The sequence below is a fragment of the Ahaetulla prasina genome, chromosome 4, assembly GCF_028640845.1.
Source record: "Ahaetulla prasina isolate Xishuangbanna chromosome 4, ASM2864084v1, whole genome shotgun sequence".
Taxonomy (NCBI): domain Eukaryota; kingdom Metazoa; phylum Chordata; class Lepidosauria; order Squamata; family Colubridae; genus Ahaetulla; species Ahaetulla prasina.
The window spans coordinates 5,402,979-5,429,009 of NC_080542.1; the positions used below are offsets into that span (position 1 = coordinate 5,402,979).

A 26,031-nucleotide genomic window follows, 5' to 3' on the forward strand; every position below is an offset into this window, starting at 1 on the left:
ACCACACCCACCCAGCAAATGGGCAGAGAACCCCTTGCTAAAATTTTTGAAGCCCACCCCTGGCTTATCCTTGATGGCAAAGCCATTCAATATAAACCGCATTGCATCAGCCCCAACCAAGCTTGACTCCAAAAACTTACAAAGTTAGCTGTGTGACCCCTGCATAGCCCCGTGGGAGTCTGATAGCAACCAATAGAATACATGTCCTTGCCACAGGAACAGGAAGCTCAAGGGCAAAGCCCAAGAAAGGGTATAACAAACACTCACACTCCACTCCATGTGGTCAGCTATCCAGGACCTCCAAACCCATTGCAGGCCTGTTCGCCAGTAAACCATCTTTCCAATCAGCATCCACGTTTCCAATGTTTTTCTCCCCATTTGGAGCTGAACCAGATGGACATTTCTTCCGACACTAGTAAGACCACACCTGGACTACTGCAACTAATTTTGGTCGCCGTATGACAAAACAGATGTTGAGAAAAAGTTCAGAGAAGAGCAACTAAGATGATCAAAGGCCTGGAGACTAAAAACATATGAAGAATGGCCACAAGTTTTGGGTCTGGCTAGTTTAAAGAAAAGAAGAATTAGATGGGGGGGACACATAATAGCAGTATTCCGGTATTGGAGGGGCGGCCCCCAAAGAAGAGGGAGGTCAAATTATTCTCCAAAACACCAGAAGGCAGGACAAGAAACAATGGTTGGAAACTAATCGAAAGAGAGAAACAGCCTGGAATTAAGGAGAAACTTCCTAACAGTGAGGACAATTAACCAGCGGAACAGCTTGCCACCAGAAGTTGTGGGTGCTCCATCCCTGCAGATTTTTAAGAAGAGACTTGACAGCCACTTATCTGAAATGGTATAGGATTTCCTGCTTGAGCAGAGGGCTGGACTAGAAGACCTCCAAGGTCCCTCCCAGCTCTATTCTATTCTATTCTATTCTATTCTATTCTGTTCTGTTCTGTTCTGTTCTGTTCTGTTCTGTTCTGTTCCGTTCCGTTCTATTTCTATTTCTATTTCTATTTCTACTTCTATTATTTCTATTTCTAATTCTTTTTCTTTTTCTAATTCTTTTTCTTTGTCTATTTCTACTTCTATTATTTCTATTTCTAATTCTTTTTCTTTTTCTAATTCTTTTTCTATTTCTATTTCTGCTTCTATTATTTCTATTTCTAATTCTTTTTCTTTTTCTAATTCTTTTTCTATTTCTATTTCTTTTTCTTCTTCTATTTCTATTTTACTTCTATTATTTCTATTTCTAATTCTTTTTCTAATTCTTTTTCTATTTCTTTTTCTATTTCTTTTTCTTTTTCTATTTCTTTTTCTATTTCTATTTCCACTTCTATTATTTCTGTTTCTAATTCTATTTCTGTTTCTGTTTCTTTTTCTATTTCTTTTTCTATTTCTGTTTCTACTTCTATTATTTTTATTTCTAATTGTTTTTCTTTTTCTAATTCTTTTTCTATTTCTACTTCTATTATTTCTATTTCTGTTTCGATTTCGATTTTAATTTCTATTTCTTTTTCTATTTCTATTTTTTTTTCTACTTCTGTTGTTTCTATTTCTATTTGTATTCTATGCTTCTTCAGCTGTGAAACGAAATCCTTATCTCCCACCACCATCCAGTCAAAAGGGAAGAAGCTTCTTGGATGAGAAGCGAAACGCCTTCAAAGAAAAATCAGAAAGTCCAGTTGATTCTTGGGAGGGGGGGGGGAGCACCTTTGGGACAAACCGGGTCTAGCTGAGCAAAACCGATTTACACACTAGAAAAAGTAAAGACTCGGAAGAAGAAGCAGAAAGACAGCAGAGAAGATGGATGGATGAGGACAGCTAGGTGACCGGAAGGGCTATAAATTATCCCCAGAGACGATTAAGATGAGGAGAACCAGCTAGCAGGAATCACCTTGAACTCAATAAAACCCTAATTAATTGCTCATCTGTCCATCTTTCCATCCAACCTTTTGCTTCCTTCTTTAAATTTTTCATCCATCGGTTGGGCACTTCTGTTGACAGATGTTTCCTTTTTTTTTTTTAAAGGACCACTTCTTTGTATCTGATTCCAATATCATTTGTCTTTGGGGTTTTTTTTCCTTCTTCTTCTTCTTCTTCTTCTTCTTCTTCTTCTTCTTCTTCTTCTTCTTCTTCTTCTTCTTCTTCTTCTTCTTCTTCTTCTTCACCCTCTCCCTCTTCCTCTTCCTCTCCTCCTCCTCTCCTTCTTCTTCTTCTCCTCCTCTTCCTCCTCCTCTTCTTCTTCTCCTCCTCCTCCTCCTCCTCCTGCTCCTCCTCCTCTCCCTTCTAGCATTGATGATGTTCCCTAGTTGGGTCATGAAACGTCTGCAAGAAAACCACCCAGCTCAGAGAGCATCAAGGACCCCACAGCCGTCCCTCCTCCTCCTCCCCCTCCCCCTCTTCTTCTTCTTCTTCTTCTTTTCTCCTTCTCCTTCTCCTTCTCCTTCTCTTTCTCCTTCTCCTCCTCCTCCTCCTCCCCCCTAAATCCCCACTCCCTTCTAGCACTGATGATGTTCCCTAGTTGGGTCATGAAACGTTTGCAAGAAAACAAGCAAGCTCAGAGAGCACCAAAGACCCCACAGACCTTTTCTTCTTCTTCTTCTTCTTCTTCTTCTTCTTCTTCTTCTTCTTCTTCTTCTTCTTCTTCTTCTTCTTCTTCTTCTTCTTCTTCTTCTTCTTCTTCTTCTTCTCCTCCTCCTCCTCCTCCTCCTCCTCCTCCTCCTCCTTCTCCTTCTCCTTCTCCTTCTCCTTCTCCTTCTTCTTCTCATGTTTACGTAGCCTCTGTTATATGTCTTTATTCTCTCTCCTTTTTTAAATAGATCTCTTAGAGAAGTCTCGGGTGATTTTTCAGCTGAAATCTGAGAGAAATTACCACATCTTCTACCAGATCTTGTCCAACAAGAAGCCAGAACTTCTGGGCAAGTTTTATATGGGTTTTGGGGTGGGGGGGGGAGGGTGGATAGAAGGAAGATGTTTACAGATTTACAAACATCTATTTAGTCAGGGGTGGGATTCAGCCGGTTCGAGAAAACTGGATGCTAATTTTACATCCGATTCGCCGAACCGGTAGTTGCAAGGATTGGCTGGCCCCGCCCACCATACCCTGCCCCGCCCCTCCCAGGTGTCTCCATGTGGCCCGTTTTAGATGCCAGGTAAGTGTAGGGCCCACACAAAGGCTATGGGAGGGTGAAAAACGGGTCTCCCGGAAGTTCTGGAAGTCCAGAAATGGGCCCATTTCTAGCCTTCGGAGGGTCTCCAGAGCCCGGGGGAGGCCGTTTTTGAAGAAAGCCACCAGAGTTTGGAGAGGGTGAAAAGTTCCCCCCTCCATGGTACAGGAGACCCAGCAACCGGGCAAAGAACCGGTTGCTAAAAGTTTTGAATCCCATCCCTGCATTTAGTAACTGTTCAAAACTTACAAAAAGTACTGAAGAACGGGACTCACACTTTTTCACACTTACGAACGTTGCAATGTCCCCGATGGTCACGTGTTCAAAATTTGGCTGCTTGGCAACTGACTCCTATTTACGACGGTTGCAGAAGCATCCCCTTTTTTGCGACCTTCGGATGAGCGCAGTCAATTCACACTTAACAACTGGGTGACTAACACTGTTATCAACCGCAGCAAGGAAGGCGGTAAAAAAGGGGCACTTCACAACAGAAATGTTGGCCTCTGTTGTGTCTCGTCCGATCTCACCACAGCCGGGGCCTTCTTATCTGCTTCCGAACATGGAGGAATGTCCTAGTATGCCTCCCGGCCCCAGCCCTGGCTCCATGCCCAGACAGGCTGAAGAGGAGGAAGTATCTCCAGCCCCCAGCTCTGGCTCCATGCCCAGGCAAACGGAGCAACTAGACCCCTCCCCCTCCTCCACAGCATGTGAGCCTGAGGAGTCAATTGCCAACAGCTGCAGACTGGAGTGACCCTCGCGTCAGAAGACTTGATAGACGGAGGCAACAGAAGGAAGGGAGGGGCAGGCCTGGATAAGTGCTGAGTCATGGAGCCACACCCCATGGCCTATATAAAGGACCTGCTTTCTGGCATTCTCTGAGTCAGGCAAAGTCTAAACATATCTTGCTGAAGTCACTTTCTGGTCTCCTGCCTGCCCTGAGGACTTTGCTAGGACTTTGGCAGAGCTGCAGAGGCACGCTGGATTCGGATTTCCCTGACCCGGCCGTCAGCGGAGGAGTGGGACACGACAGCCTCTTCCATTGTGGTCGTAAATTGAGGACTGCCTGTATTATGAATAAGCTCATCTCATAACTTCGCTTTTCCTCCCATCCGCTCCTAACAGATCTCCTGTTGGTCACCAACAACCCTTACGACTACCACTACGTCTCCCAAGGAGAAGTAACGGTAGCCTCCATCGATGACTCCGAAGAGCTAATGGCTACCGATGTAAGTGACTTTGGGTTGAGGTTCACCAACTTTTCAGGAATGGGTAGCACCCTACATCTTCTTCACATTTCATGGACATTGTCTCTTTCTACTCACCCACCTCTTTTCCACACAGAGTGCCTTTGACGTTCTGGGCTTCACCCCTGAGGAAAAAGTGGGTGTCTACAAGCTGACGGGCGCCATCATGCACTACGGGAACATGAAGTTCAAGCAGAAGCAGCGTGAAGAACAGGCTGAGCCTGATGGGACTGAGGGTGAGTGTTGGAATTCATTGTTGGAATGTATTTCTATGCAACAACTACAGCGATATTCAACCAGTAGATGGCAGTTTTTACAAGCTTGGATCTGTGGTATATCCTATATGCTCTTTTATTCTAAGTAGAATTTTCCGTTTCCTGTTACAGTTAAACAGTTAAGCAGTAAAGCACATGGTGACTGTTATATATAAACACCATGTCTAACAGTGAGAAAGCAATGGACCCTAGGATAAAGGTAAAAGCGACTGGAGAAGTACCTGTAGATGGTATGAAAGGATCTTCCTCAACGTTCTCTTCCAGTTGTGCTGGTCTACTGGTTGCAGAATTCCATTGGTGGTTGGGAATTTCAGGGGTAGAGGGAAAAATTTTTGGAGGAAGATAGATAGTGAAGGTCTCTTCTGAGTGTCACGGAAGAAGACGACTTCTATGGAAGGAAGAAAACATCAGAAGAGGAATATCTTACAGGCAGTGGTGGGATCCGTCCACTTTGACAACCGGTTCGGTGATCATGCGTTGCGCGCATGTGCACAGTTCAACACAAAGTTACCTTCTGCATTAGTGCTAGGGAATTAAAACAGCTGAGGCACAACAATCTGCTCTGCCACGCTAATCAGCTGCGAAGATAAAGGTAAAACGCAAGGCGGGCAGGCGCATGGGCAGGCCTGTTCTGTCCCCCCTCGCCTCCGTCCGAGCGATGGCTTAATTAGCTGGCACTATCAGCACTGGCAGCAAACTAGCGAGCGTCTGCCAAGTGTCTCTGTTATCTCCCTTGATGCTGATGAGTCACCCAGGAACAAACAGTACTTCAGCTCTTAGTTAAGCAGTTGATTTGCCTGCTACGAAGAGGCACAGCAGCTCTCGCTGCTTTTTATATCCTGTGGGGTGTGGCTCCATGACTCAGCACTTCCTAGGCCTGCCCCACCCCTGCTTCTGTTGTTCCTGCCTCTCCTGCCTACGAAGCCTAGGGTCCAGCCAGGCCTGATTGCCATCAGCTGGGTCTGGAGGCGTGGCCTGTGAGGGGAAAGAGTCAGGGGACGGAGGCCTCGTTATCTCCTCCACCTGGCCTGCCTCTGGCTCCTGGAGCTGAGCCAGGGAAGCCGGTGCTCCCGAGGTAAGTCCTGATGGCCCTTCCCCCTCACTTTCCAAGTCACTTTCTGGCAGGGGGCGCAGACACAACAAGGCCCAGCTGATATGTCGGAGCTACCGGTTCACCCGAACCGGTGCGACACCGATAGAATTGAACTCCTGCTCACAGGGTTGGGAATCTTCCTTGTTTATGTTCCCGTGAAATTTGCTGGAACCGTTTCTTTCATTCTCCAGACGCAGATAAATCGGCCTACTTGATGGGTCTCAACTCGGCCGACTTGGTCAAAGGGCTGTGTCACCCCCGAGTGAAGGTTGGCAATGAATATGTCACCAAAGGGCAAAATGTCCAACAGGTAAGGTTGCTTCCTTCTCCTACCTAGACTCGGTCAAGAGATCCAAGAGAGAAGTCCTTGGACTTGACCCACAGCTGCCCCAATGGAGAAAACAGCATCTGTTGAACTTCCGCCTTGCAATTCTTTTCTTTTCTTTTTTTTATAAAAAAAAGTTTTATTTCCATTTTCCATCAACATATTCAATGTACAGTCTCTTATTCAACATCAATCATTAACTTTTTATTTATTTGTTTGTTTTATTGAAAAAGTTTTAACAAACAAAAATATTTTAATAACATAATGATTATAATAATATAATCATTAACTTTCATTTGTTTCTTATTCGGGCCTGCTCAGCTACCACTTCCTTTCTTAACACAACCTTTCCTCTTCCCTTCTCTACCTTCTTCTACTTTCTCCATCCTTCCTCTCCTTCACTTTTCTACTTCCTCTCCTCCTTCCCCACTCCTCTCTTCCTCCACCCTTTCTAACCCTCTCTCTTTCCCCTTCGTTCTTCCTCTCCTTTCCCCCTCTTCTACCTCTCTTTCCTACCTACTTTCTTCCTTCGCTCGCTCTACTCCTCTCTCCCTCTCCCTTCCCTTCTGAAATGGCAGCTGAGCAGCCCCGATTTCATTTCAAATTATCTCTATTTTTTGATTGCGTATCTTCAATCATTCCTGTACATTAATAATCCTTCATCTTCCACCCCCCCTCCCTAACTCCCTTCCCCCCCCAAGACTTCCCAGAACAAAGTACAGGGTATAAAATTAACAATCATAAATTAAAATACAACATAAGTCATAATCTATAGTCACTCCTCCCCCTTTGTACCCTCAACTCCTCTCCCGATTAAACATATAAACTAGTATAATACAATTCCTAAATTTACTCATAAGCTACTTGGTACTTTTTAGTCTGATAGTTATTTTGAATATAATCAATCCACATTCTCCATTCCGATACATATTTATTTATTTATTTATTTATTTATTTATTTATTTATTTTGTCACAACAATATATGTAGGTATCATACAAAAATATTATATAGTATATAAACACATATATGAGTAAATATAGGAGGTATAAGCATATATATATATATATATAGGAAGAAGAAAAGGGGAAAAAAACAATAGGACAGGAACGGTAGGCACATTTGTGCGCTTATGCACGCCTCTTATGGTCCTCTTAGGAATGGGGTGAGGTCAATAGTAGAAAGTTTTTGGATAAAGCTTTTAGGATTATGAGAAGAGACCACAAGAGTCAGGTAAAGTGTTCCAAGCACTGATGATTCTGTTGCAGAAGTCATATTTTCTGCAATCTAGATTGAAGCGGTTGACATTAAGTTTAAATCTATTAGTTGCTCTAGTATTATTGCAATTAAAGCTGAAGTAGTCTTTGACAGGAAGGACATTACAATAGATGATTCTGTGAGTTAAACTTAGGTCTTGTCGAAGGCGACGGAGTTCCAAGTTTTCTAAGCCTAGGATTTCAAGTCTGGTGGGATAGGGTATTCTATTGTTTTCAGAGGAATGGAAAACTCTTCTTGTAAAATATTTCTGGACACGTTTAATTGTATTGATGTCAGAGATGTGGTGAGGGTTCCAAACAGGCGAGTTGTATTCTAGAATTGGTCTAGCAAATGTTTTATATGCTCTGGTTAGTAGTGTGGTGTTTTTGGAAAAGAAGCTACGCAAGATTAGGTTTACAACTCTTAGAGCTTTTTTTGCTATGTAGTTGCAGTGGGCTTTGGCACTTAGATCATTTGACATGAAAACTCCAAGGTCTTTGACGGGATGGGGGTCTTTCTCTTGTGCGCCTTGCAATTCTTACAAGGGCGCATTTCCTGAGTACAAAAGAGGGGGGCACTGGGGAGAATTTAGCACAGGCGGTCCTCGACGTATGACCGCAACTGAGCCCAAATTTTCTGTTGTTACATGAGATGCGTTTTCGCCCCATTTTGCCGACTTTTCCCGCCACGGTTGTTAAGTGAATCCTTGCAACTGTTCGGTTAGTAAAGGTCGCAAAAGGTGACCTCTGTGCCACGGCGACCGTCATAACGATGGATCACTTGCCGAGCATCTAAATTTTTGCCGAGCATCTAAATTTTTTCTAAATTTTAATTGCGTGAGCATGGGGATACCGCAAAGGTCGTCCCTATGAAAAAACAGTCAGAAGTCACATTTTCCTGCGCTCTTGCAACTTGGAATGGTCCCTAAGCAAACCGTTGTAAGTTGAGGGCTACCTGTATTGGAAGAGGCTGTCAAAGCCATTGAGGGCACCCTGAGAAGCGACGGATGGAAAATAATCAAGGAGAGAAGCAACCTAGAACTCAGAAGAAATGTCCTGAAAGTTTGGACAGTGGAATAAATTGTTCTTCAGAAGTTGTGAACGCTCCAACACTGGAAGTTTTTAAGAAGGGATTGGACAACCATTTGTCTGAAATGGTTATAGGGTTTCCTGCCTAAGCAGGAGGTTGGACTAGAAGACCTCCAAGGTCCCTTCCAACTCTGTTACTCTGTTCTGTTCTGTTCTGTTCTGTTCTGTTCTGTTCTGTTCTGTTCTATTCTGTTCAGTTCGGTTCGGTTCGGTTCCATTCCATTCCATTCCATATTTTCTATTCTATCCTATTCTATTCTATTTATTCTATTCTATTCTATTTCTATACTCTATTCTATTCTATTCCATTCCATTCCATTCCATATTTTCTATTCTATTCTATTCTATTCTATTCTATTCTATTCTATTCTATTCTATTCCATTCCATTCCATTCCATTCCATTCCATATTTTCTATTCTATTCTATTCTATTCTATTCTATTCTATTCTATTCTATTCTATTCTATTCTATTCTATTCTATTCTATTCCATTCCATTCCATATTTTCTATTCTATTCTATTCTATTCTATTCTATTCTATTCTATTCTATTCTATTCTATTCTAATCTATTCTATTCTATTCTATTCTATTCTATTCTATTTCTATTTCTATTTCTATATTCTATTCTATTCTATTTTCCATTCTATTCTATTCTATTCTATTCTATTTCTATTCTATTCTATTCTATTCCACACCACTCCATTCCTGTAACCTATTTTATTCCGTAACCTATTCTATCCTATCCTATCCTTCATTCTTCTCTTCTCTTCTCTTCTCTTCTCTTCTCTTCTCTTCTCTTCTCTTCTCTTCTCTTCCTCTTCCTCTTCCTCTTCCTCTTCCTCTTCCTCTTCCTCTTTCTTTCTATTCCTATTCCTATTCCTATTCTACTCTAGTCTAGTCATCCCTGGTCCTTCTTTTCACTCAATGAGACCCATCCAATTCCTGCCACCGTTCATCGTATCTTTTATCCTCCAGTCCCCTAATCATCTTTGTTGCTCTTCTCTGCCCTCTTTCCAGCGTCTCTGCATCTTCTTTTTTTTTGTATATCGTGGTGACCAAAACTGGATGCAGGATTCCCCCAGGTGTGGTCTTGCCAAGGCCTTAGAATTTTTCCTTTCGCTCTGGAATGACGGGCTGAGCAGAAGGCCTGAAGCTGCGGATTTGGGGCGGGTGGGGAGCCAGGCTCAGCAAACACCTGTCCCACCGACGACCTTCAAGCTACGACGGCGACAGCTGGAACCAAAAACACAAAGCTCGCCACAAATACACAACAGGTTTCCAATCCTAGCCCGTAACTTTATCTCCTTCTTCCATTGGCCGGAAACTGAAAAACGGGCATCTTACTCAGATATTTCTTCTTTCAGACATTGGAAACTGGGGAGGGAGGGGGGAATGGCTATAAATGATACCCGGGCTATTATAGGTAGTCCTCAACTTACAACCAGTGGTGGGTTTCACATATTCTTGCCACCGGTTCGCCTTCCGCGCATGTGCCCGGCCTCAAAAAAACGGCTAAATAGGATCTCTTTATGGCAGGGTGAGTGGGCAAGACCATGAGAAGGTAGAACCAGCATGAACCGGCTGAATACCACCTCTGCTTAAAGGTAAAGGTAAAGGTTCCCCTCGCACATACGTGCTAGTCGTTCCCGACTCTAGGGGGCGGTGCTCATCTCCAGTTTCAAAGCTGAAGAGCCAGCGCTGTCCGAAGACGTCTCCGTGGTCCTGTGGCCGGCATGACTAAACGCCAAAGGCGCACGGAACGCCGTTACCTTCCCACCAAAGGTGGTCCCTATTTTTTCTACTTGCATTTTTTACCTGCTTTCGAACTGCTAGGTTGGCAGAAGCTGGGACAAGTCACGGGAACTCACCCCGTTACACGGCAGCACTAGGGATTCGAACCGCTGAACTGCCGACCTTTCGATCGACAAGCTCAGCGTCTTACCCACTGAGCCACCGCGTCCCTAGTCACCTCTGCTTACAACCATTCATTTAGTGACCGTTCAAAGTTACAACCGCCCTAAAAGCCAAGAAATGGATCACCATTTTTCACACTGTTACGACCGTTGCAGAATGCCACCCCCCCACCATCACGCGATCAAAAATTCAGCCGATCGGCCACTGACTCGTATTTATGACGGTCACAGTGACCCCGGTGTGTGTGTGCGTATGTGTGTGTCACGCGTTCTCCTTCGGCGGCCTTCCGACAAGCAAAGTCAACGGGAAACCCGATTGGCTTAACAACCATGTTACTAACTTAACAATGGCGGTGATTCACTTAATAACTCTGGCAAAACCTCAGTGAAAAGCTGTTTTGCTTAGCAACGGGAAATCTTGGAGTCCATTGTGGTGGTTAGTCGAGGACTACCTTAAACACTCTCCAATTTTGGTAGAAAAAAAAAGAACCAAAAAAACCCCGGTTGCTCGGGGTTTTAAAAAAAGTTAGCCTCGATTTCATGATTCCTTTGATCACAGGATGAGATTTATGTCTTTTTTTTCTTTATTTACATCCCGTAGTAAAATCCTGATAGATTTGATTGTTGTTCTGCTGGATTTGCAGATTTGGTTTAGATCAGAGATCTCCAACCTTGGTCCCTTTAAGACTTGTGGACTTCAACTCCCAGAGACCCTCAGCCAGCAAAGCTGGACTAGAACAGGACTGGACTAGAATTTTAAATTTTAAATTTTATATGCTTCAATTTTAAATCTGGTTTTAAATGGGGGTTTTATTAGTTATATCTCTATTTTAAATATTTGGCCTGTGTAATAAGTTTTTTAATTAATGTTTTACTTTGTATATATGTGTGTTTTTATATGCCTGTAAACCGCCCTGAGTCCCTAGGGAGATAGGGCGGTATAAAAGTATGAATAATAAATAAATAAATAAATAAATAAATAAATAAATAAATAAATAAATAAATAAATAAATAAAGGGACCAAGGTTGGAGACCCCTGGTTTAGATCGAAGTACCAGACCACGAAGGGATGCTTGCAGGATTAGGCGAAGTTCGCTATTTTTAAACCCTGATTATTGGCTTTAGGGAGGCGACGGCCCGACTGCGCCGGAGCTATAAACCAACATTGGTTTGAGCCGATCTGGCTCTGGCGTTCTTTCAGAAGATAAAAAGGGGATTGAAATGCCAGGGACCGTTTGAGGACTGGAAGGGGCTCTGGTAGAGCAGGATCCTGTGGCATTGTGGGAAATTAAGAGTTGGGAGGGGTCCTTGGTTCTCTCTGCGCTTGGCTGTTGTTCGCAGGTGTTTTCATACCCATTGAAACCTAATTAGCCTGATGATGCTGTCTATTTGAGTAATAAAATGTCTGCAAGAAAACAACCAAGCTCAGAGAGTAATAAGGACCCTACAGCCCTCCTACTCCTACTCCTCCCACACTCCCTTTAGCACTGATGATGTTCCCTAGTTCGGTTTTGAAATGTCAGCAGGAAAACAACCAAGCTCAGAGAGCACAAAGGATCCCACAGCCATCCTCCTCCTCCTCCTCCTCCTCCTCCTCCTCCTCCTCCTCCTCCTCCTCCTCCTCTTCTTCTTCTTCTTCTTCTTCCTCCTCCTCCTCCTTCCTCTTCCTCCTCCTCTTCCTCCTCCTCCTCCTCCCTCTCCTCCTCTTCTTCTTCCTCCTCCTCCTCCTCCCTCTTCCTCCTTCTCCTCCTTTCTCTTCCTCCTCCTCTTCCTCCTCCTTCTCCTCCTCCTCCTCCTCCTCTTCTTCTTCTTCCTCCTCCTCCTCCTCCTCTTCCTCCTCCTCCTCCTCCTCCTCCTCCTCTTCCTCCTCCTCTTCCTCTTCCTCCTCCTTCCTCTCCTTTTCTTCTTCTTCTCCTCCTCCTCCTTCTCCTCCTCCTTTTCCTCCTTCCTCTTCCTCCTCTCCTTCCTCCTCCTCATCCTCCTCTTCTTCTTCTTCTTCTTCCTCCTCCTCCTCCTCCTTCCTCTTCCTCCTCCTCTTTCTTCCTCCTCCTCCTCCTCCTTCTTCTCCTTCGTCTTCCTCTTCTTCTTCCTCCTCCTTCTTCCTCTTCCTCCTCCTCTTCCTCCTCCTCCTCCTCCTCTCCTTTTCTTCCTCCTTCTCCTCCTCCTTCTCCTCCTTCCTCTTCCTCCTCCTCTTCCTCCTCCTCTTCCTCTTCTTCTTCCTCCTCTTCCTTCCTCTTCCTTCTCCTCTTCCTCCTCCTCCTCCTCCTCCTCCTCCTCCTCCTTGGGTCTTGAAACATCTACAGTAAAACAACCAAGCTCAGAGCACCAAGGACCCCACAGCCCTCCTCCTCCTCCTCCTCCTCTTTCTCCTCCACCACCACCTCCTCCTCCTCCTCCTCCTCCTCCTCCTCTTCTTCTTCTTCTTCCTCCTCCTCCTCCTCCTCCTTCCTCTTTTTCCTCCTCTTCTCCTCCTCCTCCTCCTCCTCTCCTCCTCTTCTTCCTCCTCCTCCTCCTCTCTTCCTCCTCCTCCTTCCTCTTCCTCCTCCTCTTCCTCCTCCTTCTCCTCCTCCTCCTCCTCTTCTTCTTCTTCCTCCTCTCCTCCTCCTCTTCCTCCTCCTCCTCCTTCTCCTCCTTCCTCTTCCTCCTTCTTCCTCCTCCTCCTCCTTCCTCTTCTTCTTCTTCTTCTCCTCCTCCTCCTTCTCCTCCTCCTTTTCCTCCTTCCTTCCTCCTCCTCTCCTCCTCTCCTCTTCTTCTTCTTCTTCCTCCTCCTCCTTTCCTCCTCCTCCTCCTCCTCCTCTTCCTTCTCCTTCTCCTCCTCTTCTTCTTCTTCCTCCTCCTCCTTCCTCTTCCTCCTCCTCTTCTCTCCTCCTCCTCCTCTCCTTTCTTCTCCTCTCCTCCTCCTTCTCCTCCTTCCTCTTCCTCCTCCTCTTCCTCCTCCTCTTCCTCTTCTTCTTCCTCCTCCTCCTTCCTCTTCCTTCTCCTCTTCCTCCTCCTCCTCCTCCTCCTCCTCCTCCCACACTCCCTTTTAGCACTGATGATGTTACCTAGTTGGGTCTTGAAACATCTACAGTAAAACAACCAAGCTCAGAGCACCAAGGACCCCAGCCTCCTCCTCCTCCTCCTCCTCCTCCTCCTCTTCCTCCTCCTCCTCCTCCTCCTCCTCCTCCTCCTCTTCTTCTTCTTCTTCCTCCTCCTCCTCCTCCTCCTTCCTCTTTTTCCTCCTCTTCTCCTCCTCCTCCTCCTCTCCTCCTCTTCTTCCTCCTCCTCCTCCTCTCTTCCTCCTCCTCCTTCCTCTTCCTCCTCCTCTTCCTCCTCCTTCTCCTCCTCCTCCTCCTCTTCTTCTTCTTCCTCCTCTCCTCCTCCTCTTCCTCCTCCTCCTCCTTCCTCCTCCTTCCTCTTCTTCCTCTTCCTCTTCCTCCTCCTTCCCTTTTTCTTCTTCTTCTCCTCCTCCTCCTTCTCCTCCTCCTTTTCCTCCTTCCTTCCTCCTCCTCCTCCTCTCCTCTTCTTCTTCTTCTTCCTCCTCCTCCTTTCCTCTTCCTCCTCCTCCTCCTCTTCCTTCTCCTCTCCTCCTCTTCTTCTTCTTCCTCCTCCTCCTTCCTCTTCCTCCTCCTCTTCTCTCCTCCTCCTCCTCTCCTTTTCTTCTCCTCTCCTCCTCCTTCTCCTCCTTCCTCTTCCTCCTCCTCTTCTCCTCCTCTTCCTCTTCTTCTTCCTTCTCTTCCTTCTCTTCCTTCTCCTCTTCCTCCTCCTCCTCCACCTCCTCCTCCTCCTCCTTCCTCCTTTTAGCACTGATGATGTTACCTAGTTGGGTCTTGAAACATCTACAGTAAAACAACCAAGCTCAGAGAGCACCAAGGACCCCACAGCCCTCCTCCTCCTCCTCCTCCTTCCTCCTCCTCCTCCTCCTCCTCCTCCTCCTCCTTCTTCTTCTTCTTCTTCCTCCTCCTCCTCCTCCTTCCTCTTCCTCCTCTTCCTCCTCCTCCTCCTCTCCTCCTCTTCTTCTTCCTCCTCCTCCTCTCTCTTCCTCCTTCTCTCCTTCCTCTTCCTCCTCCTCTTCCTCCTCCTTCTCCTCCTCCTCCTCCTCCTCTTCTTCTTCCTCCTCCTCCTCCTCTTCCTCCTTCTCCTCCTCCTCCTTCTCCTCTTCCTCCTCCTCTTCCTCTTCCTCCTCCTTCCTCTCCTTTTCTTCTTCTTCTCCTCCTCCTCTCTCCTCCTCTTCCTCCTTCCTCTTCCTTCTTCCTTCCTCCTCATCCTCCTCTTCTTCCTTCTTCTTCTTCTCCTCCTCCTCCTTCTTCCTCCTCCTCCTCCTCTTTCCTCCTCCTCTTCCTCTTCCTCTTCCTCCTCCTCCTTCCTCTTCCTCCTCCTCTTCCTCCTCCTCCTCCTCCCTCTCCTTTTCTTCTCCGTCTCCTCCTCCTTCTCCTCCTTCCTCTTCCTCCTCCCCTTCCTCCTCCTCTTCCTCTTCTTCTTCCTCCTCCTCCTTCCTCTTCCTTCTCCTCTTCCTCCTCCTCCTCCTCCTCCTCCTCCTCTTCTTCTTTTCCTCCTCCTCCTCCTCCTTCTCCTCCTCCTTCCTCTTCCTCCTCCTCTTCCTCCTCCTCCTCTTCTTCTCCTCCTCCTCCTTCCTCTTCCTCCTCCTCTTCCTCCTCCTCCTCTTCTTCTCCTCCTCCTCCTTCCTCTTCCTCCTCCTTCTCCTCCTCCACCTCCTCCTCCTCCTCTTCTTTTTCTTTATTTGTTTATTTATTTATTTGTCACAACAGTATATATAAGCATAAGCATGAAGTGACTATACAATATATAAGCATAAATATAATCATAAGTATGTAATAACTATATGAAATTGGATACAATCAAAGGACAGGAACGGTAGGCCCATTGGTGCTCTTATGCACGCCCCTTACAGACCTCTTAGGAATGGTGTGAGGTCAATAGTAGACAGTTTTTGGTTGAAGCTTTTGGGATTTTGGGAAGAGATCACAGAGTCTGGTAGTGCATTCCAGGCATTAACAACTCTGTTACTGAAGTCATATTTTTTGCAGTCAAGATTGGAGCGGTTCACATTAAGCTTAAATCTATTGTGTGCTCATGTATTGTTGCAATTGAAGCTGAAGTAGTCTCCGACAGGAAGGATGTTGTAACAGATGATTCTATGAGTTAAATTCAGGTCATGTCGAAGGCAGCGAAGTCGCTTTCTTCTCCTTCTTCTTCTTCTTCTTCCTCCTCCTCCTCCTCCTCCTCCTCCTCCTCCTCCCTAAATCTCAATGATATTACTTAGTTGGGTCTTGAAACGTCTGCAGGAAAACAACCAAGCTCAGAGAGCACCAAGGACCCCACAGTCGTTGTCCTCCTCCTCCTCCTCTTCTTCCTCCTTCTCCTCCTCTGCCTCCACCCACACTCCCTTCTAACTCCGATGATGTTCCCTAACTGGGTCGTGAAATATCTGCAAGAAATCAATCAAGCTCAGAGAGCACCATGAACCCCTCATTTCAACCCCGATTTTTAGAACAAACCATGATAGCTAGTTTCACATCAAAGTCTTAGCCATGAGCTAACAAGATGTCTAGATTCATATGTTGGGCTAGGCCAGAAACAAACCATGATCAATTAAGAGTTATGTGTGAACTGATGACCTTTCAGCTTAGCTATAGAGCAGGAAAATTCCTCAGCTCCAGAATGGATTAGATTTTTTTTTTAACATTAGATTTTGTTAATCACCACTTTTATTAATATTTTATACATAACTCAAGGTGGTGAACGTACCTAAGACACCTTCCTTCTCCTATTTCCCCCACAACAACAACTCTGTGAGGTGGGCTGGGCTGAGAGAGAATGACTGGCTCAGTCACCCAGCCAGTTTTCATAGTTAAGGTGGGACTAAAACTCACCATCACCTGGTGATGGGCACAAAATCAACCAACCCGCTTTCATTCTGAAGGCGGGATTAGAACTCACTGTCTCCTGGCGATTGGCTGAAAGTCACCCAACCAGCTTTCATGTCTAAGGCAGAACTAGAACTCCCAGATTGGCCCACGGTCATCCAGCTGGCTTTCATGCCCAACACAGCACTAGAAGTTACTATTATCCTGGTGATTGGCCCAAAGTCACCCAACCAGCTTTCATGTCTAAGGTGGAACTAGAATTCCCAGATTGGCTCAAGGACGCCCAGCTGGCTTTCACGCCCAACATGGGACTAGAAGTCCCTGTCTCCTGGTGATTGGCTGAAAGTCACCCAACTAGTTTTCATGTCTAATGTGGAACCAGAACTCCCAGACTGGCCCAAGGTCACCCAGCTGGCTTTCATGCCCAACATGGGACTAGAAGTCCCTGTCTCCTGGTGATTGGCTGAAAGTCACCCAACTAGCTTTCATGTCTAATGTGGACCTAGAACTCCCAGATTGGCCCAAGGTCACCCAGCTGGCTTTCACGCCCAACATGGGACTAGAAGTCCCTGTCTCCTGATGATTGGCTGAAAGTCACCCAACTAGCTTTCATGTCTAATGTGGAACCAGAACTCCCAGATTGGCCCAAGGTCACCCAGATGACTTTCATGCCCAACATGGCACTAGAAGTCCCGTCTCTTGGTGATTGGCCCCAAGTCACCCAACCAGCTTTCATGTCTGGAATTGATGTTGAGATTCTAGAAAGAGTGCAGAGAAGAGCAACAAAGAGGATTAGGGGACTGGAGGCTAAAACATATGAAGAACGGTTGCAGGAACTGGGCATGGCTAGTGTTGTGTCTTGCCCGCCCTCAGAGCAGCCGGGGCCTTCTTACCTGCTCCCGCACACTGAGGAATGTATGCCTCCCGGTCCCAGTCCTGGCTCCATGCCCACACAAACTGCAGAAGGAGAATCTCCCTGCCCCAGCCCTGACTCCATGCCCAGGCAAGCAGACAGCTAGACCCCTCCCCTCCTCCACAGCAGGTGAGCCTGAGGAGGTTTACTCAAGAACAGCTGATTGGTGTGACCCTCGCATCAGAAGATTGGAGGCGGAGGCTACAGAGGGAAGGAGGCAGGCCTTAATGAGTGCTGAGTCATGGTGCCACACCCCATGGCCTATATAAAGGAGCTACTTTCTGGCAGTCTCTGAGTCAGGCAAAAAGTCAAACTTATCTTGCTGAAGTCACTTACTGGTCTCCTGCCTGCTCTGAGGACTTTGCTAGGACTTTGGGCAGAGCTGCAGAGGCACGCCTGATTCGGATTTCCCGGACCCAGCCGTCAGCGGAGGAGTGGGACACGACAGCTAGTCTAGTGAAGAGAAGGACTAGGGGAGATCTGATAGCAGTCTTCCAATATTTACAGATTTACCAATTAACAGAGTTGGAAGGGACTTTGTTGGTCATGTAGTCCAACCCGCCACCCAAGCAGGAGACCCTACACCATTTCTGACAAATGGCAATCCAGTTTCTTCTTGAAAGCCTCCAGGGATGAAGCTCCCACAACTTCCAAAGGCAACTTCTGGTCCACAGGTTTGGGATTGTTCTCACTGTCAGAAAATTTCTCCTTCTTTCCAGGTTGAATCTCTCCTTGGTCAGTTTCCATCCATTGTTCCTTGTCTGGCCTTTGGGTGCTTTGGAAAATAGCTTGATCCCCTCCTCTCTGGGGCAGCCCCTCAATATTGGAAGACTGCTATCCTGTCTGCCCTGGTCCTTCTCTTCACTAGACTAGCCATGCCCAGTTCCTGCAATCCTTTATCGTATGTTTTAGTCTCCAGTCCCCTCATCATCCTGGTTGCTCTTCTCTGCATTCTTCCCAGAGTCTCAACATCTTGCTTATAGCGTGGGAACCAAAACTGGATGCAGTACTCTAAGTGTGGTCTTACTAAGGCTTTATAGAGTGGTATTAGTACCTCCCTTGATCTGGATTATATCCTTCGGTTAATGCAATTTAGGATTGCGTTGGCTTTTTTGGCTGCCGTGGCTCACATTTAATTGGTCGTCCACTAAGGCTCCAAGATCCCCCTCACAGCTACTGCTACTAAGCCTGGTTTTCCCCAGTCTGTATGTGTAGTTTTGAGGGGCTCCTACAAAGACGAGATGGTTAACCTGTTTTCCAAAGCGCCAAAATGCAAGGCAGGAAACGATGGATGGAAACCAACCAGGGAGAGAAGCAACCTGGAACGGAGGAGAAATATCCTGATGGTGAGAGCAATCAACCAACAGAACAGCGTGTCTTCAAAAGTTGTGGGAGCTTCATCGCTGGAGGCTTTCAAGAAGAGACTGGACTGCCATCTGTCCAAAATGGTGTAGGGTCTCCTGCTTGGACCGGGGGTTGGACTAGATCAGGGGTCTCCAACCTTGGCAACTATAGGGGGTTAACTATAGGAGGTTAACTATAGGGAGTTAACTATAGGCAGCTATAAGGGGCGTGCATAAGAGCACCAAAGTGCCTACCGTTCCTGTCCTATTGTTCCCCTCATCATATCAAATTGATATAGTTGATGCATATTTTTTAACATATATGTATATATTTTCTTCAAAATATGTTGTTTTATCTATGACAATTGTTTGTGTATACTGTTGTGACAAAAAGAAATAAAAAAAAAATTTAAGACTTGTGGACTTCAACTCCCAGAGTTCCTCAACCAGCTTTGCTGGAGTTGAGTCACAATCTAAAAGTTAGGTTACCCTAGACTAGATGACTTCCAAGGTCCCTTTCCAACTCTATTAGAATAGAATAGAATAGAATAGAATAGAATAGAATAGAATAGAATAGAATAGAATAGAATAGAATAGAATAGAATAGAATAGAATTTTGTTTTGGCCAAGTGTGATTGGACACACAAGGAATTTGTCTTGGTACATATGCTCTCAGTGTACATAAAAGAAAGATACCTTCATCAAGGTACAACATTAACAACATAAATGATCGTCAATCAATATCAATATAAATCATAAGGATTACCAGCAAAAAAGTTACAGTCATACAGTCATAAGTGGAAAGAGATTGGTGATGAAAACGATGAGAAGATTAATAGTAGTGCAGATTTGGTAAATAGTTTGACAGTTTTGAGGGAATTATTTGTTTAGCAGAGTGATGGCCTTTGGGAAAAAACTGTTCTTGTGTCTAGTTGTTCTGATGTGCAGTGCTCTATAGTGTTGTTTTGAGGGTAGGAGTTGAAACAGTTTATGTCCAGGATGTGATCCAGTCCAGGATCTGTAAATATTTTCACGCCTCTCTTCTTGATTCGTGCAGTATACAGGTCCTCAATGGAAGGCAGGTTGGTAGCAATTATTTTTTCTGCAGTTCTAATTATCCTCTGAAGTCTGTGTCTTTCTTGTTGGGTTGCAGAACCGAACCAGACAGTTATAGAGGTGCAAATGACAGACTCAATAATTCCTCTGTAGAACTGAATCAGCAGCTCCTTGGGCAGTTTGAGCTTCCTGAGTTGGCGCAGAAAGAACATTCTTTGTTGTCCTTTTTTAATGACGTTTTTGATGTTAGCTGTTCATTTTAGATCTTGCGATATGATAGAACCTAGAAATTTAAAGGTTTCTACTGTTGATACTGTGTCGTCTAGTATTGTGAGAGGTGGAAGTATGGAAGGGTTTCTCCTAAAGTCTACCACCATTTCTACGGTTTTGAGTGTCTTCAGTTCCAGATTGTTGTTTTTTTTAATTTTTCATTATTTTAAAGTTTCACTATGCAAATCCATGATCTCTCCTGTCCACCCACCCAGGTGTATTATTCCATCGGGGCCCTGGCCAAGTCCGTGTATGAGAAAATGTTCAGCTGGATGGTAGTCCGAATCAACAATTCTTTGGAGACCAAGCAACCTCGGCAGTATTTCATTGGCGTGCTGGACATAGCAGGATTTGAGATCTTCGACGTAAGGCCATCACAATGAGGTCCACAGAGAGCGGGGTGAGACTCGCGTGACCCACATCGGCGGGTCGACTTTGGGTGGTCCATAATTTTGTTTTCTCCCTCCCCCCTCCCAGTTCAACAGCTTTGAGCAGCTCTGCATCAACTTCACCAACGAGAAGCTGCAGCAGTTCTTCAACCATCACATGTTCGTGCTGGAACAAGAGGAGTACAAGAAGGAAGGCATCGAATGGGTGTTCATCGACTTTGGCATGGACCTCCAGGCCTGCATTGACCTCATTGAGAAGGTAAGCTGGGGGAATTGGGTAAATCTTCTATCGTTGGTTCTCCGAAACGTGTCTCAGATGAGCTTCTCTGAACAACAGTTGGGTTATTTGGAAGACACAATCAGGGGTGGGATTCAGCCGGTTCGGACCCCACAGAGGCCCCAAAGAGGCCCCACAGAGTTTGCGATCTCCCTGTGCTGGTCAGTCCGTGCTCCTCTTGTTTGTTGTCCCTACAAGATGACTTAGGTCACTTGAGACCCCTGGACAACGGAGATATCGACGGGTCTTCAAGAGACCTCAAAGAACCCGTCGTACTGTCGCGACGCTGGCACGCCCTCTCAGCTTTTTTTAAATTTAATTTAATTTTATTTGCATTTCTGTCTTCATTGTTGTCTCTTTCCTCTCCCTTCTTTTGGGGTCAGCCTCTGGGCATCATGTCCATTCTGGAAGAAGAGTGCATGTTCCCCAAAGCCAGCGACATGACCTTCAAGGCGAAACTCTACGATAACCACCTGGGCAAGTCCTCCAACTTCGGAAAAGCCCGCAACACCAAGGGGAAACCCGAGGCGCATTTTGCCCTGGTCCACTACGCGGGCACCGTGGACTACAACATCAACGGGTGGTTGGAGAAGAACAAGGACCCCCTCAACGAGACCGTGGTGGGCCTCTTCCAGAAGTCGGCCCTGAAGCTTCTGGCTACCCTCTTCTCCAGCTACGCTGGTAACGAAGCGGGTGAGATTTGGGGAGGGGTAGAGGAAAGAGAGAATTATGTTAACGACTGGCTTGAACCTTCTGCGTCTCCAAAGATGGTTTTGACGTGGAGATGCTCCAAGAAACCACCATCTGATGACCTCTTGGAGAGTCGATATATATATATTTTTTTAATTGAAAAAGTTTTACAAAGAAAATTTTTTTAAACCATTGTTCCCCCCTCCACTTCCCCTCTCCCTCCTCCCTCCTTCCACTCCCCCCCGCTCCCCCCACCCCGAAGACTTCCCAGAACAGAATGCAGGGTACAACATCTATCAATCATAAGCTAAAATACCAGAAAAATCTTAACTCATTTTTTTTTTATTTTGTCACAACAGTATATACAATCATCAACATAAACAATAATTCATCATGAGAGAAAAAGTATATATAACTAAAAGTATAAGTAAAAGTATGCATATAATACTATAATGAAGAGAACAATAGGACAGGAACGGTAGGTACTTTTGTGCTCTTATGGACGCCCCTTATAGTCCTTTTAGGAATGGGGTGAGGTCAATAGTAGACAGTTTTTGGTTGAAGATTTTGGGGTTTTGAGTAGAGACTATAGAGTCAGGTAGTGAGTTCCAGGCATTAACAACTCTGTTACAGAAGTCATACTTTCTGCAATCAAGTTTGAAACGGTTGACATTAAGTTTAAATCTATTGTTTGCTCTTGTATTGTTGCGATTGAAGCTGAAGTAGTCTTTTACAGGAAGGATATTACAATAGATGATTCTGTGTGTTAAACACAGATCATGTCGGAGTCGGTGGAGTTCTAAGTTTTCTAAACCCAGGATTTCAAGCCTGGTGGTATAAGGTATTTTTTTGTTTTCAGAGGAGTGAAGAACTCTTCTAGTAAAATATTTCTGGACGCATTCGATTGTATTAATGTCAGAGATGTGCTATGGGTTCCAGACGGATGAGCTGTATTCAAGAATAGGTCTGGCAAATGTTTTGTATGCTTTGGTTAGTATCCACCCTCTTCCAACACCCCCTTAACTCCCCTTTCCCATTTAAACATATACATTAATATATGTCATTCATAACGTTATTCATAAACTATCTGATACTTTTTAGTCCGATATTTGTTTTGAATATAATCAATCCAACTTCTCCACACCAATACATATTTTTCTTGTGAATGTTCTTTCAAATACGCAGAAATTTTTGCCATTTCTGCTAAATTTGATACTTTAAGTGTCCATTCTTCAATCGTAGGTAAATCTTCTCTCTTCCAGTATTGTGCAACCAAAAGTCTCACTGCTGTTATTAAATTTAAAATCAGCTTAGTCTCTATAACTGTACAGTCTGTAACTATACCCAATAAGAACAACTGTGGAGTAAGGGCCTCTGTGGCTCAGGCTGCTAATGCAGTCTGTTATTAACAGCAGCTGCCTGCAATTACTGCAGGTTCTAGTCCCACCAGGCCCAAGGTTGACTCAGCCTTCCATCCTTTATAAGGTAGGTAAAATGAGGACCCAGATTGTTGGGGGCAATAAGTTGACTTTGTATATAAATATACAAATAGAATGAAGACTATTGCTAACATAGTGTAAGCTGCCCTGAGTCTTCGGAGAAGGGCGGGATATAAATGCAAATAAAAAAAAATTGGAGAGTCGATATTAATGCCTCTCAGGAAAATAAGAGTTGGGGTGATTGGTGTTCTGGGTTAATGAGGGTGCTCTTTGCTCCCCAGCTTCCAATGTTGAGGTCCAATGGGTCTTCTCTTCTGCAGTTGAGGGCCCTCATCATCTTGGAAATGTCCTGGAGAAGGCAAAGGGGACAACTGGAAGAGACACAAACCAGAAAGTGGCGGAGTCTAATCTAGAAAGCTATAAATCAGGGATGAGGAAGGAAGGAAAGAAGAGAGAAAGCGAAGGAGGGAGGGAAGGGAGAGGGGATGGGGGAAAGGAAAGGAAAGGAAGATAGAAAAAGGAGAGGAAAGGACAATAGAAAAAGGAGAAGAAAGAAGGAAAGGAGAGGAAAGGAAAGGAAAAGAAGATAGAAAAAGGAAAAGAAAGGAAAGGAAAGGAAAGGAAAATAGAAAAGAAAGAAAGAAAGGAAGATAGAAAAGGAAGGAAAGGAGGAAGGAAGGAAGGAAAGGATGATAGAAAAGGAGAGGAAGGAAGGAGGAAAGGAGGAAGGAAGATAGAAAAGGAAGGAAGGAAAGAAAGGAAAGGAAGGAAAATGAGAAAGAAAGAAATGAAATGAAGATAGACAAAGGAAGGAAGGAAAGGAAGAAAGGAAAGAAAGGAGAGGAAAAGGAGAGAAAGGAAAGGAAAGGAAAAGAAAGGAAAGGAAAGGAAGATAGAAAAAGGAAAGGAAAGAAAGGAAAGGACAATAGAAAAAGGAGAAGAAAGAAGAAAAGGAGAGAAAAGGAAAGGAAGATAGAAAAAGGAAAGGAAAGGAAGATAGAAAAAGGAAAGGAAAGGAAGATAGAAAAAGGAAAGGAAAGATCATAAGGGCGAGGACAAGTTTGTAAAATCGTTTTTTCCAGGGCCACGCTAACTTTGGTCGCTAAACAAATCGCGGTAAGTCGAGGACTCCCTGTGCGTGTGCAGATGAGAAAGAGTCCTGCAACGGCCTCCCTCCATCAACTTTCTCTTCTTTCCTTCAGGCGGAGAAGGCGGGAAGGGCAAAGGGTCCAAGAAGAAAGGCTCCTCCTTCCAGACGGTCTCAGCGCTTCACCGGGTACGAGACGGGAACCCCCCGGGGAAGAGAAAGATGGGTTCTAGCTCGCCAACGAGGGGGGAGTCGTGGGGGAACCGTGGGGCTGGGGGACAATCCTGACAGTTGGGGGAGAACTCAGAAGCTTGGAGGCCTCTCCCGGAGGTCCATCATCTCCTTTCTGAGGAACAGAGGACCTCCTGGGGGCAGAGGGTCAGTGTCATGTCCCATTCCACCTCCGACGACCGGGTCAAGGAAGTCCGTATCAAACTTGGCAACGAAGCCTCTGCAGCTTGTCAAAGTCCTTTGAGGTTTCTCAGTGCAGGCAGGAGTCCAAGTTGTGACTTCAGCAATAGGGTCCAATATCAGCAAACTAGAGAAGACTTTGCTTGACTCAAGGTTGGAATGCCAAAAGCAGGTCCTTTATATAGGTTGTGGAGTGTGGCTCCATGACTCAGCATTTATCCAGGCCTGCCCCTCCCTTCCTTCTGCTGGCGTCGCCTCTAAGATCTCCAGAAGCGAGGATCCTCCCACTTTGAATTCTCTTCAGCTGGATCTGCTGTCAATAATTCCAGCACGTGGCTGGCTTCCTGCTCACACGCTGTAGGAGTGAAGGTTATCGGGCTTGTCTGTTCACTCCTGACATCCTCTCCGGGCATGGGGCCAGGGCCGGGGGCTGGAGGCATGACAGGCCGTTCATTTTCATTATCAGACTCGAAGTCTGATAACAGGCCCGGGTGTAGACAGGAGGGGCCCGGCTGAGGAGAGGAGGGAGGACGAGGCACAACAGTTAGGACCCACAGCTGGGGTTTGGGGATGTTGTTGTGTCGCAATGTTGTCCGAACTTGGCGTGCTGACTGGGGGGATTCTGGGAGTTGAGGGCCACGTAGCTTCGTGGCCAAATGTTGGTTTCTACCTTACTAGGGTTTGCAAGGAGAAACACAATGAATATTTCTCTCTCCCTCTCCTCCTCCTCTCTCCTTCCTTCGTTCTTTCCTTCCTTCCTTTCTTCCTTCTTTCCCTCCCTTCCTTTCTGCCTTCCTCTCCTTCTCCCTCCTCCCTTCCTTTCTTCTTTCCCTCCCTCCTCTCATCTCCTCTCCCTCCCTCTCTTCCTTTTCTCTTTCCTCTTCTATTCTCTCCTTCCTTCCTTCCTCTTTCCCATTATCTCCCTCTTCTCACCTTCCTTCCTGCTTTTCCTCTCTCTCTCCTCTCTTCTCCCTCCCACCTCTGTTCCTTCTCTCTCTCTTCTCCTCTGCTTTTCCTCCTCCTCCTCTCTCTTCCTCCTCCTCTCTCTCTTCTCTCCTTACTTCTCTTCCTCCTCCTCTCATCTCTCTCCTCCTCTCTTCCTTTCTCTTTCCTCTTCTATTCTCTCCTTCCTTCCTCTTTCCCATTATCTCCCTCTTCTCACCTTCCTTCCTTCTTTCCTCCTCCTCTCCTCTCTTCTCCACTCCCACTCTCTGTTCCTTCTCTCTCTCCTCTTCTCCTCTGCTTTTCCTTCCCTCCTCCCTCCCTTTCTTCCTCCCTCCCTCTCTCTCTTCTCTTCTTACTTCTCTTCCTCCCTCCTCTCCTCTCTCCTCCATTCCGTTCCTTCTCTTTTTCCTCTTTTTCCTCTTCTATTCTCTCCTTTCTTCCTTCCTTCCTCTCTGCTTCTATCTCTCCTCCTGTCTCCTTCCTTCCTTCTTCCCATCTTACTTCCCTCTATCCATCTCTCCTCTTTCTCTTTCCTTCCTTTCTTTCTTCCTTCTCTCCCTTTCTCCATCCCTCTATCTCTCCTCTCCTCCTTCTCTCTCTCTCTCTTCTCTCTCTCCTTCCTTCCTCCTTCCTCCCTCCTTTCTTCCTCCCTCCTCCTCTCTCTCTGCCCCGTCTCTCTCTCCTCTCGCCTTCCCTCCCTCCTTCTTTCCTCCCTCCCACCTCTTCTCCTTTTGCCTTCCTCCCTCTGTCTTTCCTTTCCTCCTCTCTCTCTCCTTCCTTCCTTCCTTCTTCCCTTTCCCTCTCCCTTCTCTTCTTTTCCTCCGGCAGGAGAACCTCAACAAATTGATGGCCAACCTCAAGACCACCCACCCTCATTTTGTGCGGTGCATCATCCCCAACGAGCGAAAGGCCCCTGGTAATCTAGTGGGGGAACCAAAGGGATTCCAAAGCTGAGGGGGTGGGGCAGCCAGGCATT

The 26,031-nt window shown here is 45.8% G+C and overlaps 1 protein-coding gene across 1 annotated transcript in view; it reads left to right on the forward strand.

Moving 5' to 3' along the window:
• Positions 1-26,031, forward strand: part of LOC131198695 (myosin-6-like) — a 98,526-nt gene that overhangs the window by 18,656 nt on the left and 53,839 nt on the right. Inside the window, exons 10-18 of the mRNA XM_058183607.1 lie at positions 2,826-2,924; positions 4,296-4,399; positions 4,515-4,653; positions 5,977-6,095; positions 20,033-20,182; positions 20,295-20,465; positions 20,867-21,176; positions 23,815-23,888; positions 25,884-25,971. Of these exons, the coding sequence (XP_058039590.1) occupies positions 2,826-2,924; positions 4,296-4,399; positions 4,515-4,653; positions 5,977-6,095; positions 20,033-20,182; positions 20,295-20,465; positions 20,867-21,176; positions 23,815-23,888; positions 25,884-25,971 (1,254 nt within the window). The remainder of the gene's footprint in view (positions 1-2,825; positions 2,925-4,295; positions 4,400-4,514; positions 4,654-5,976; positions 6,096-20,032; positions 20,183-20,294; positions 20,466-20,866; positions 21,177-23,814; positions 23,889-25,883; positions 25,972-26,031) is intronic.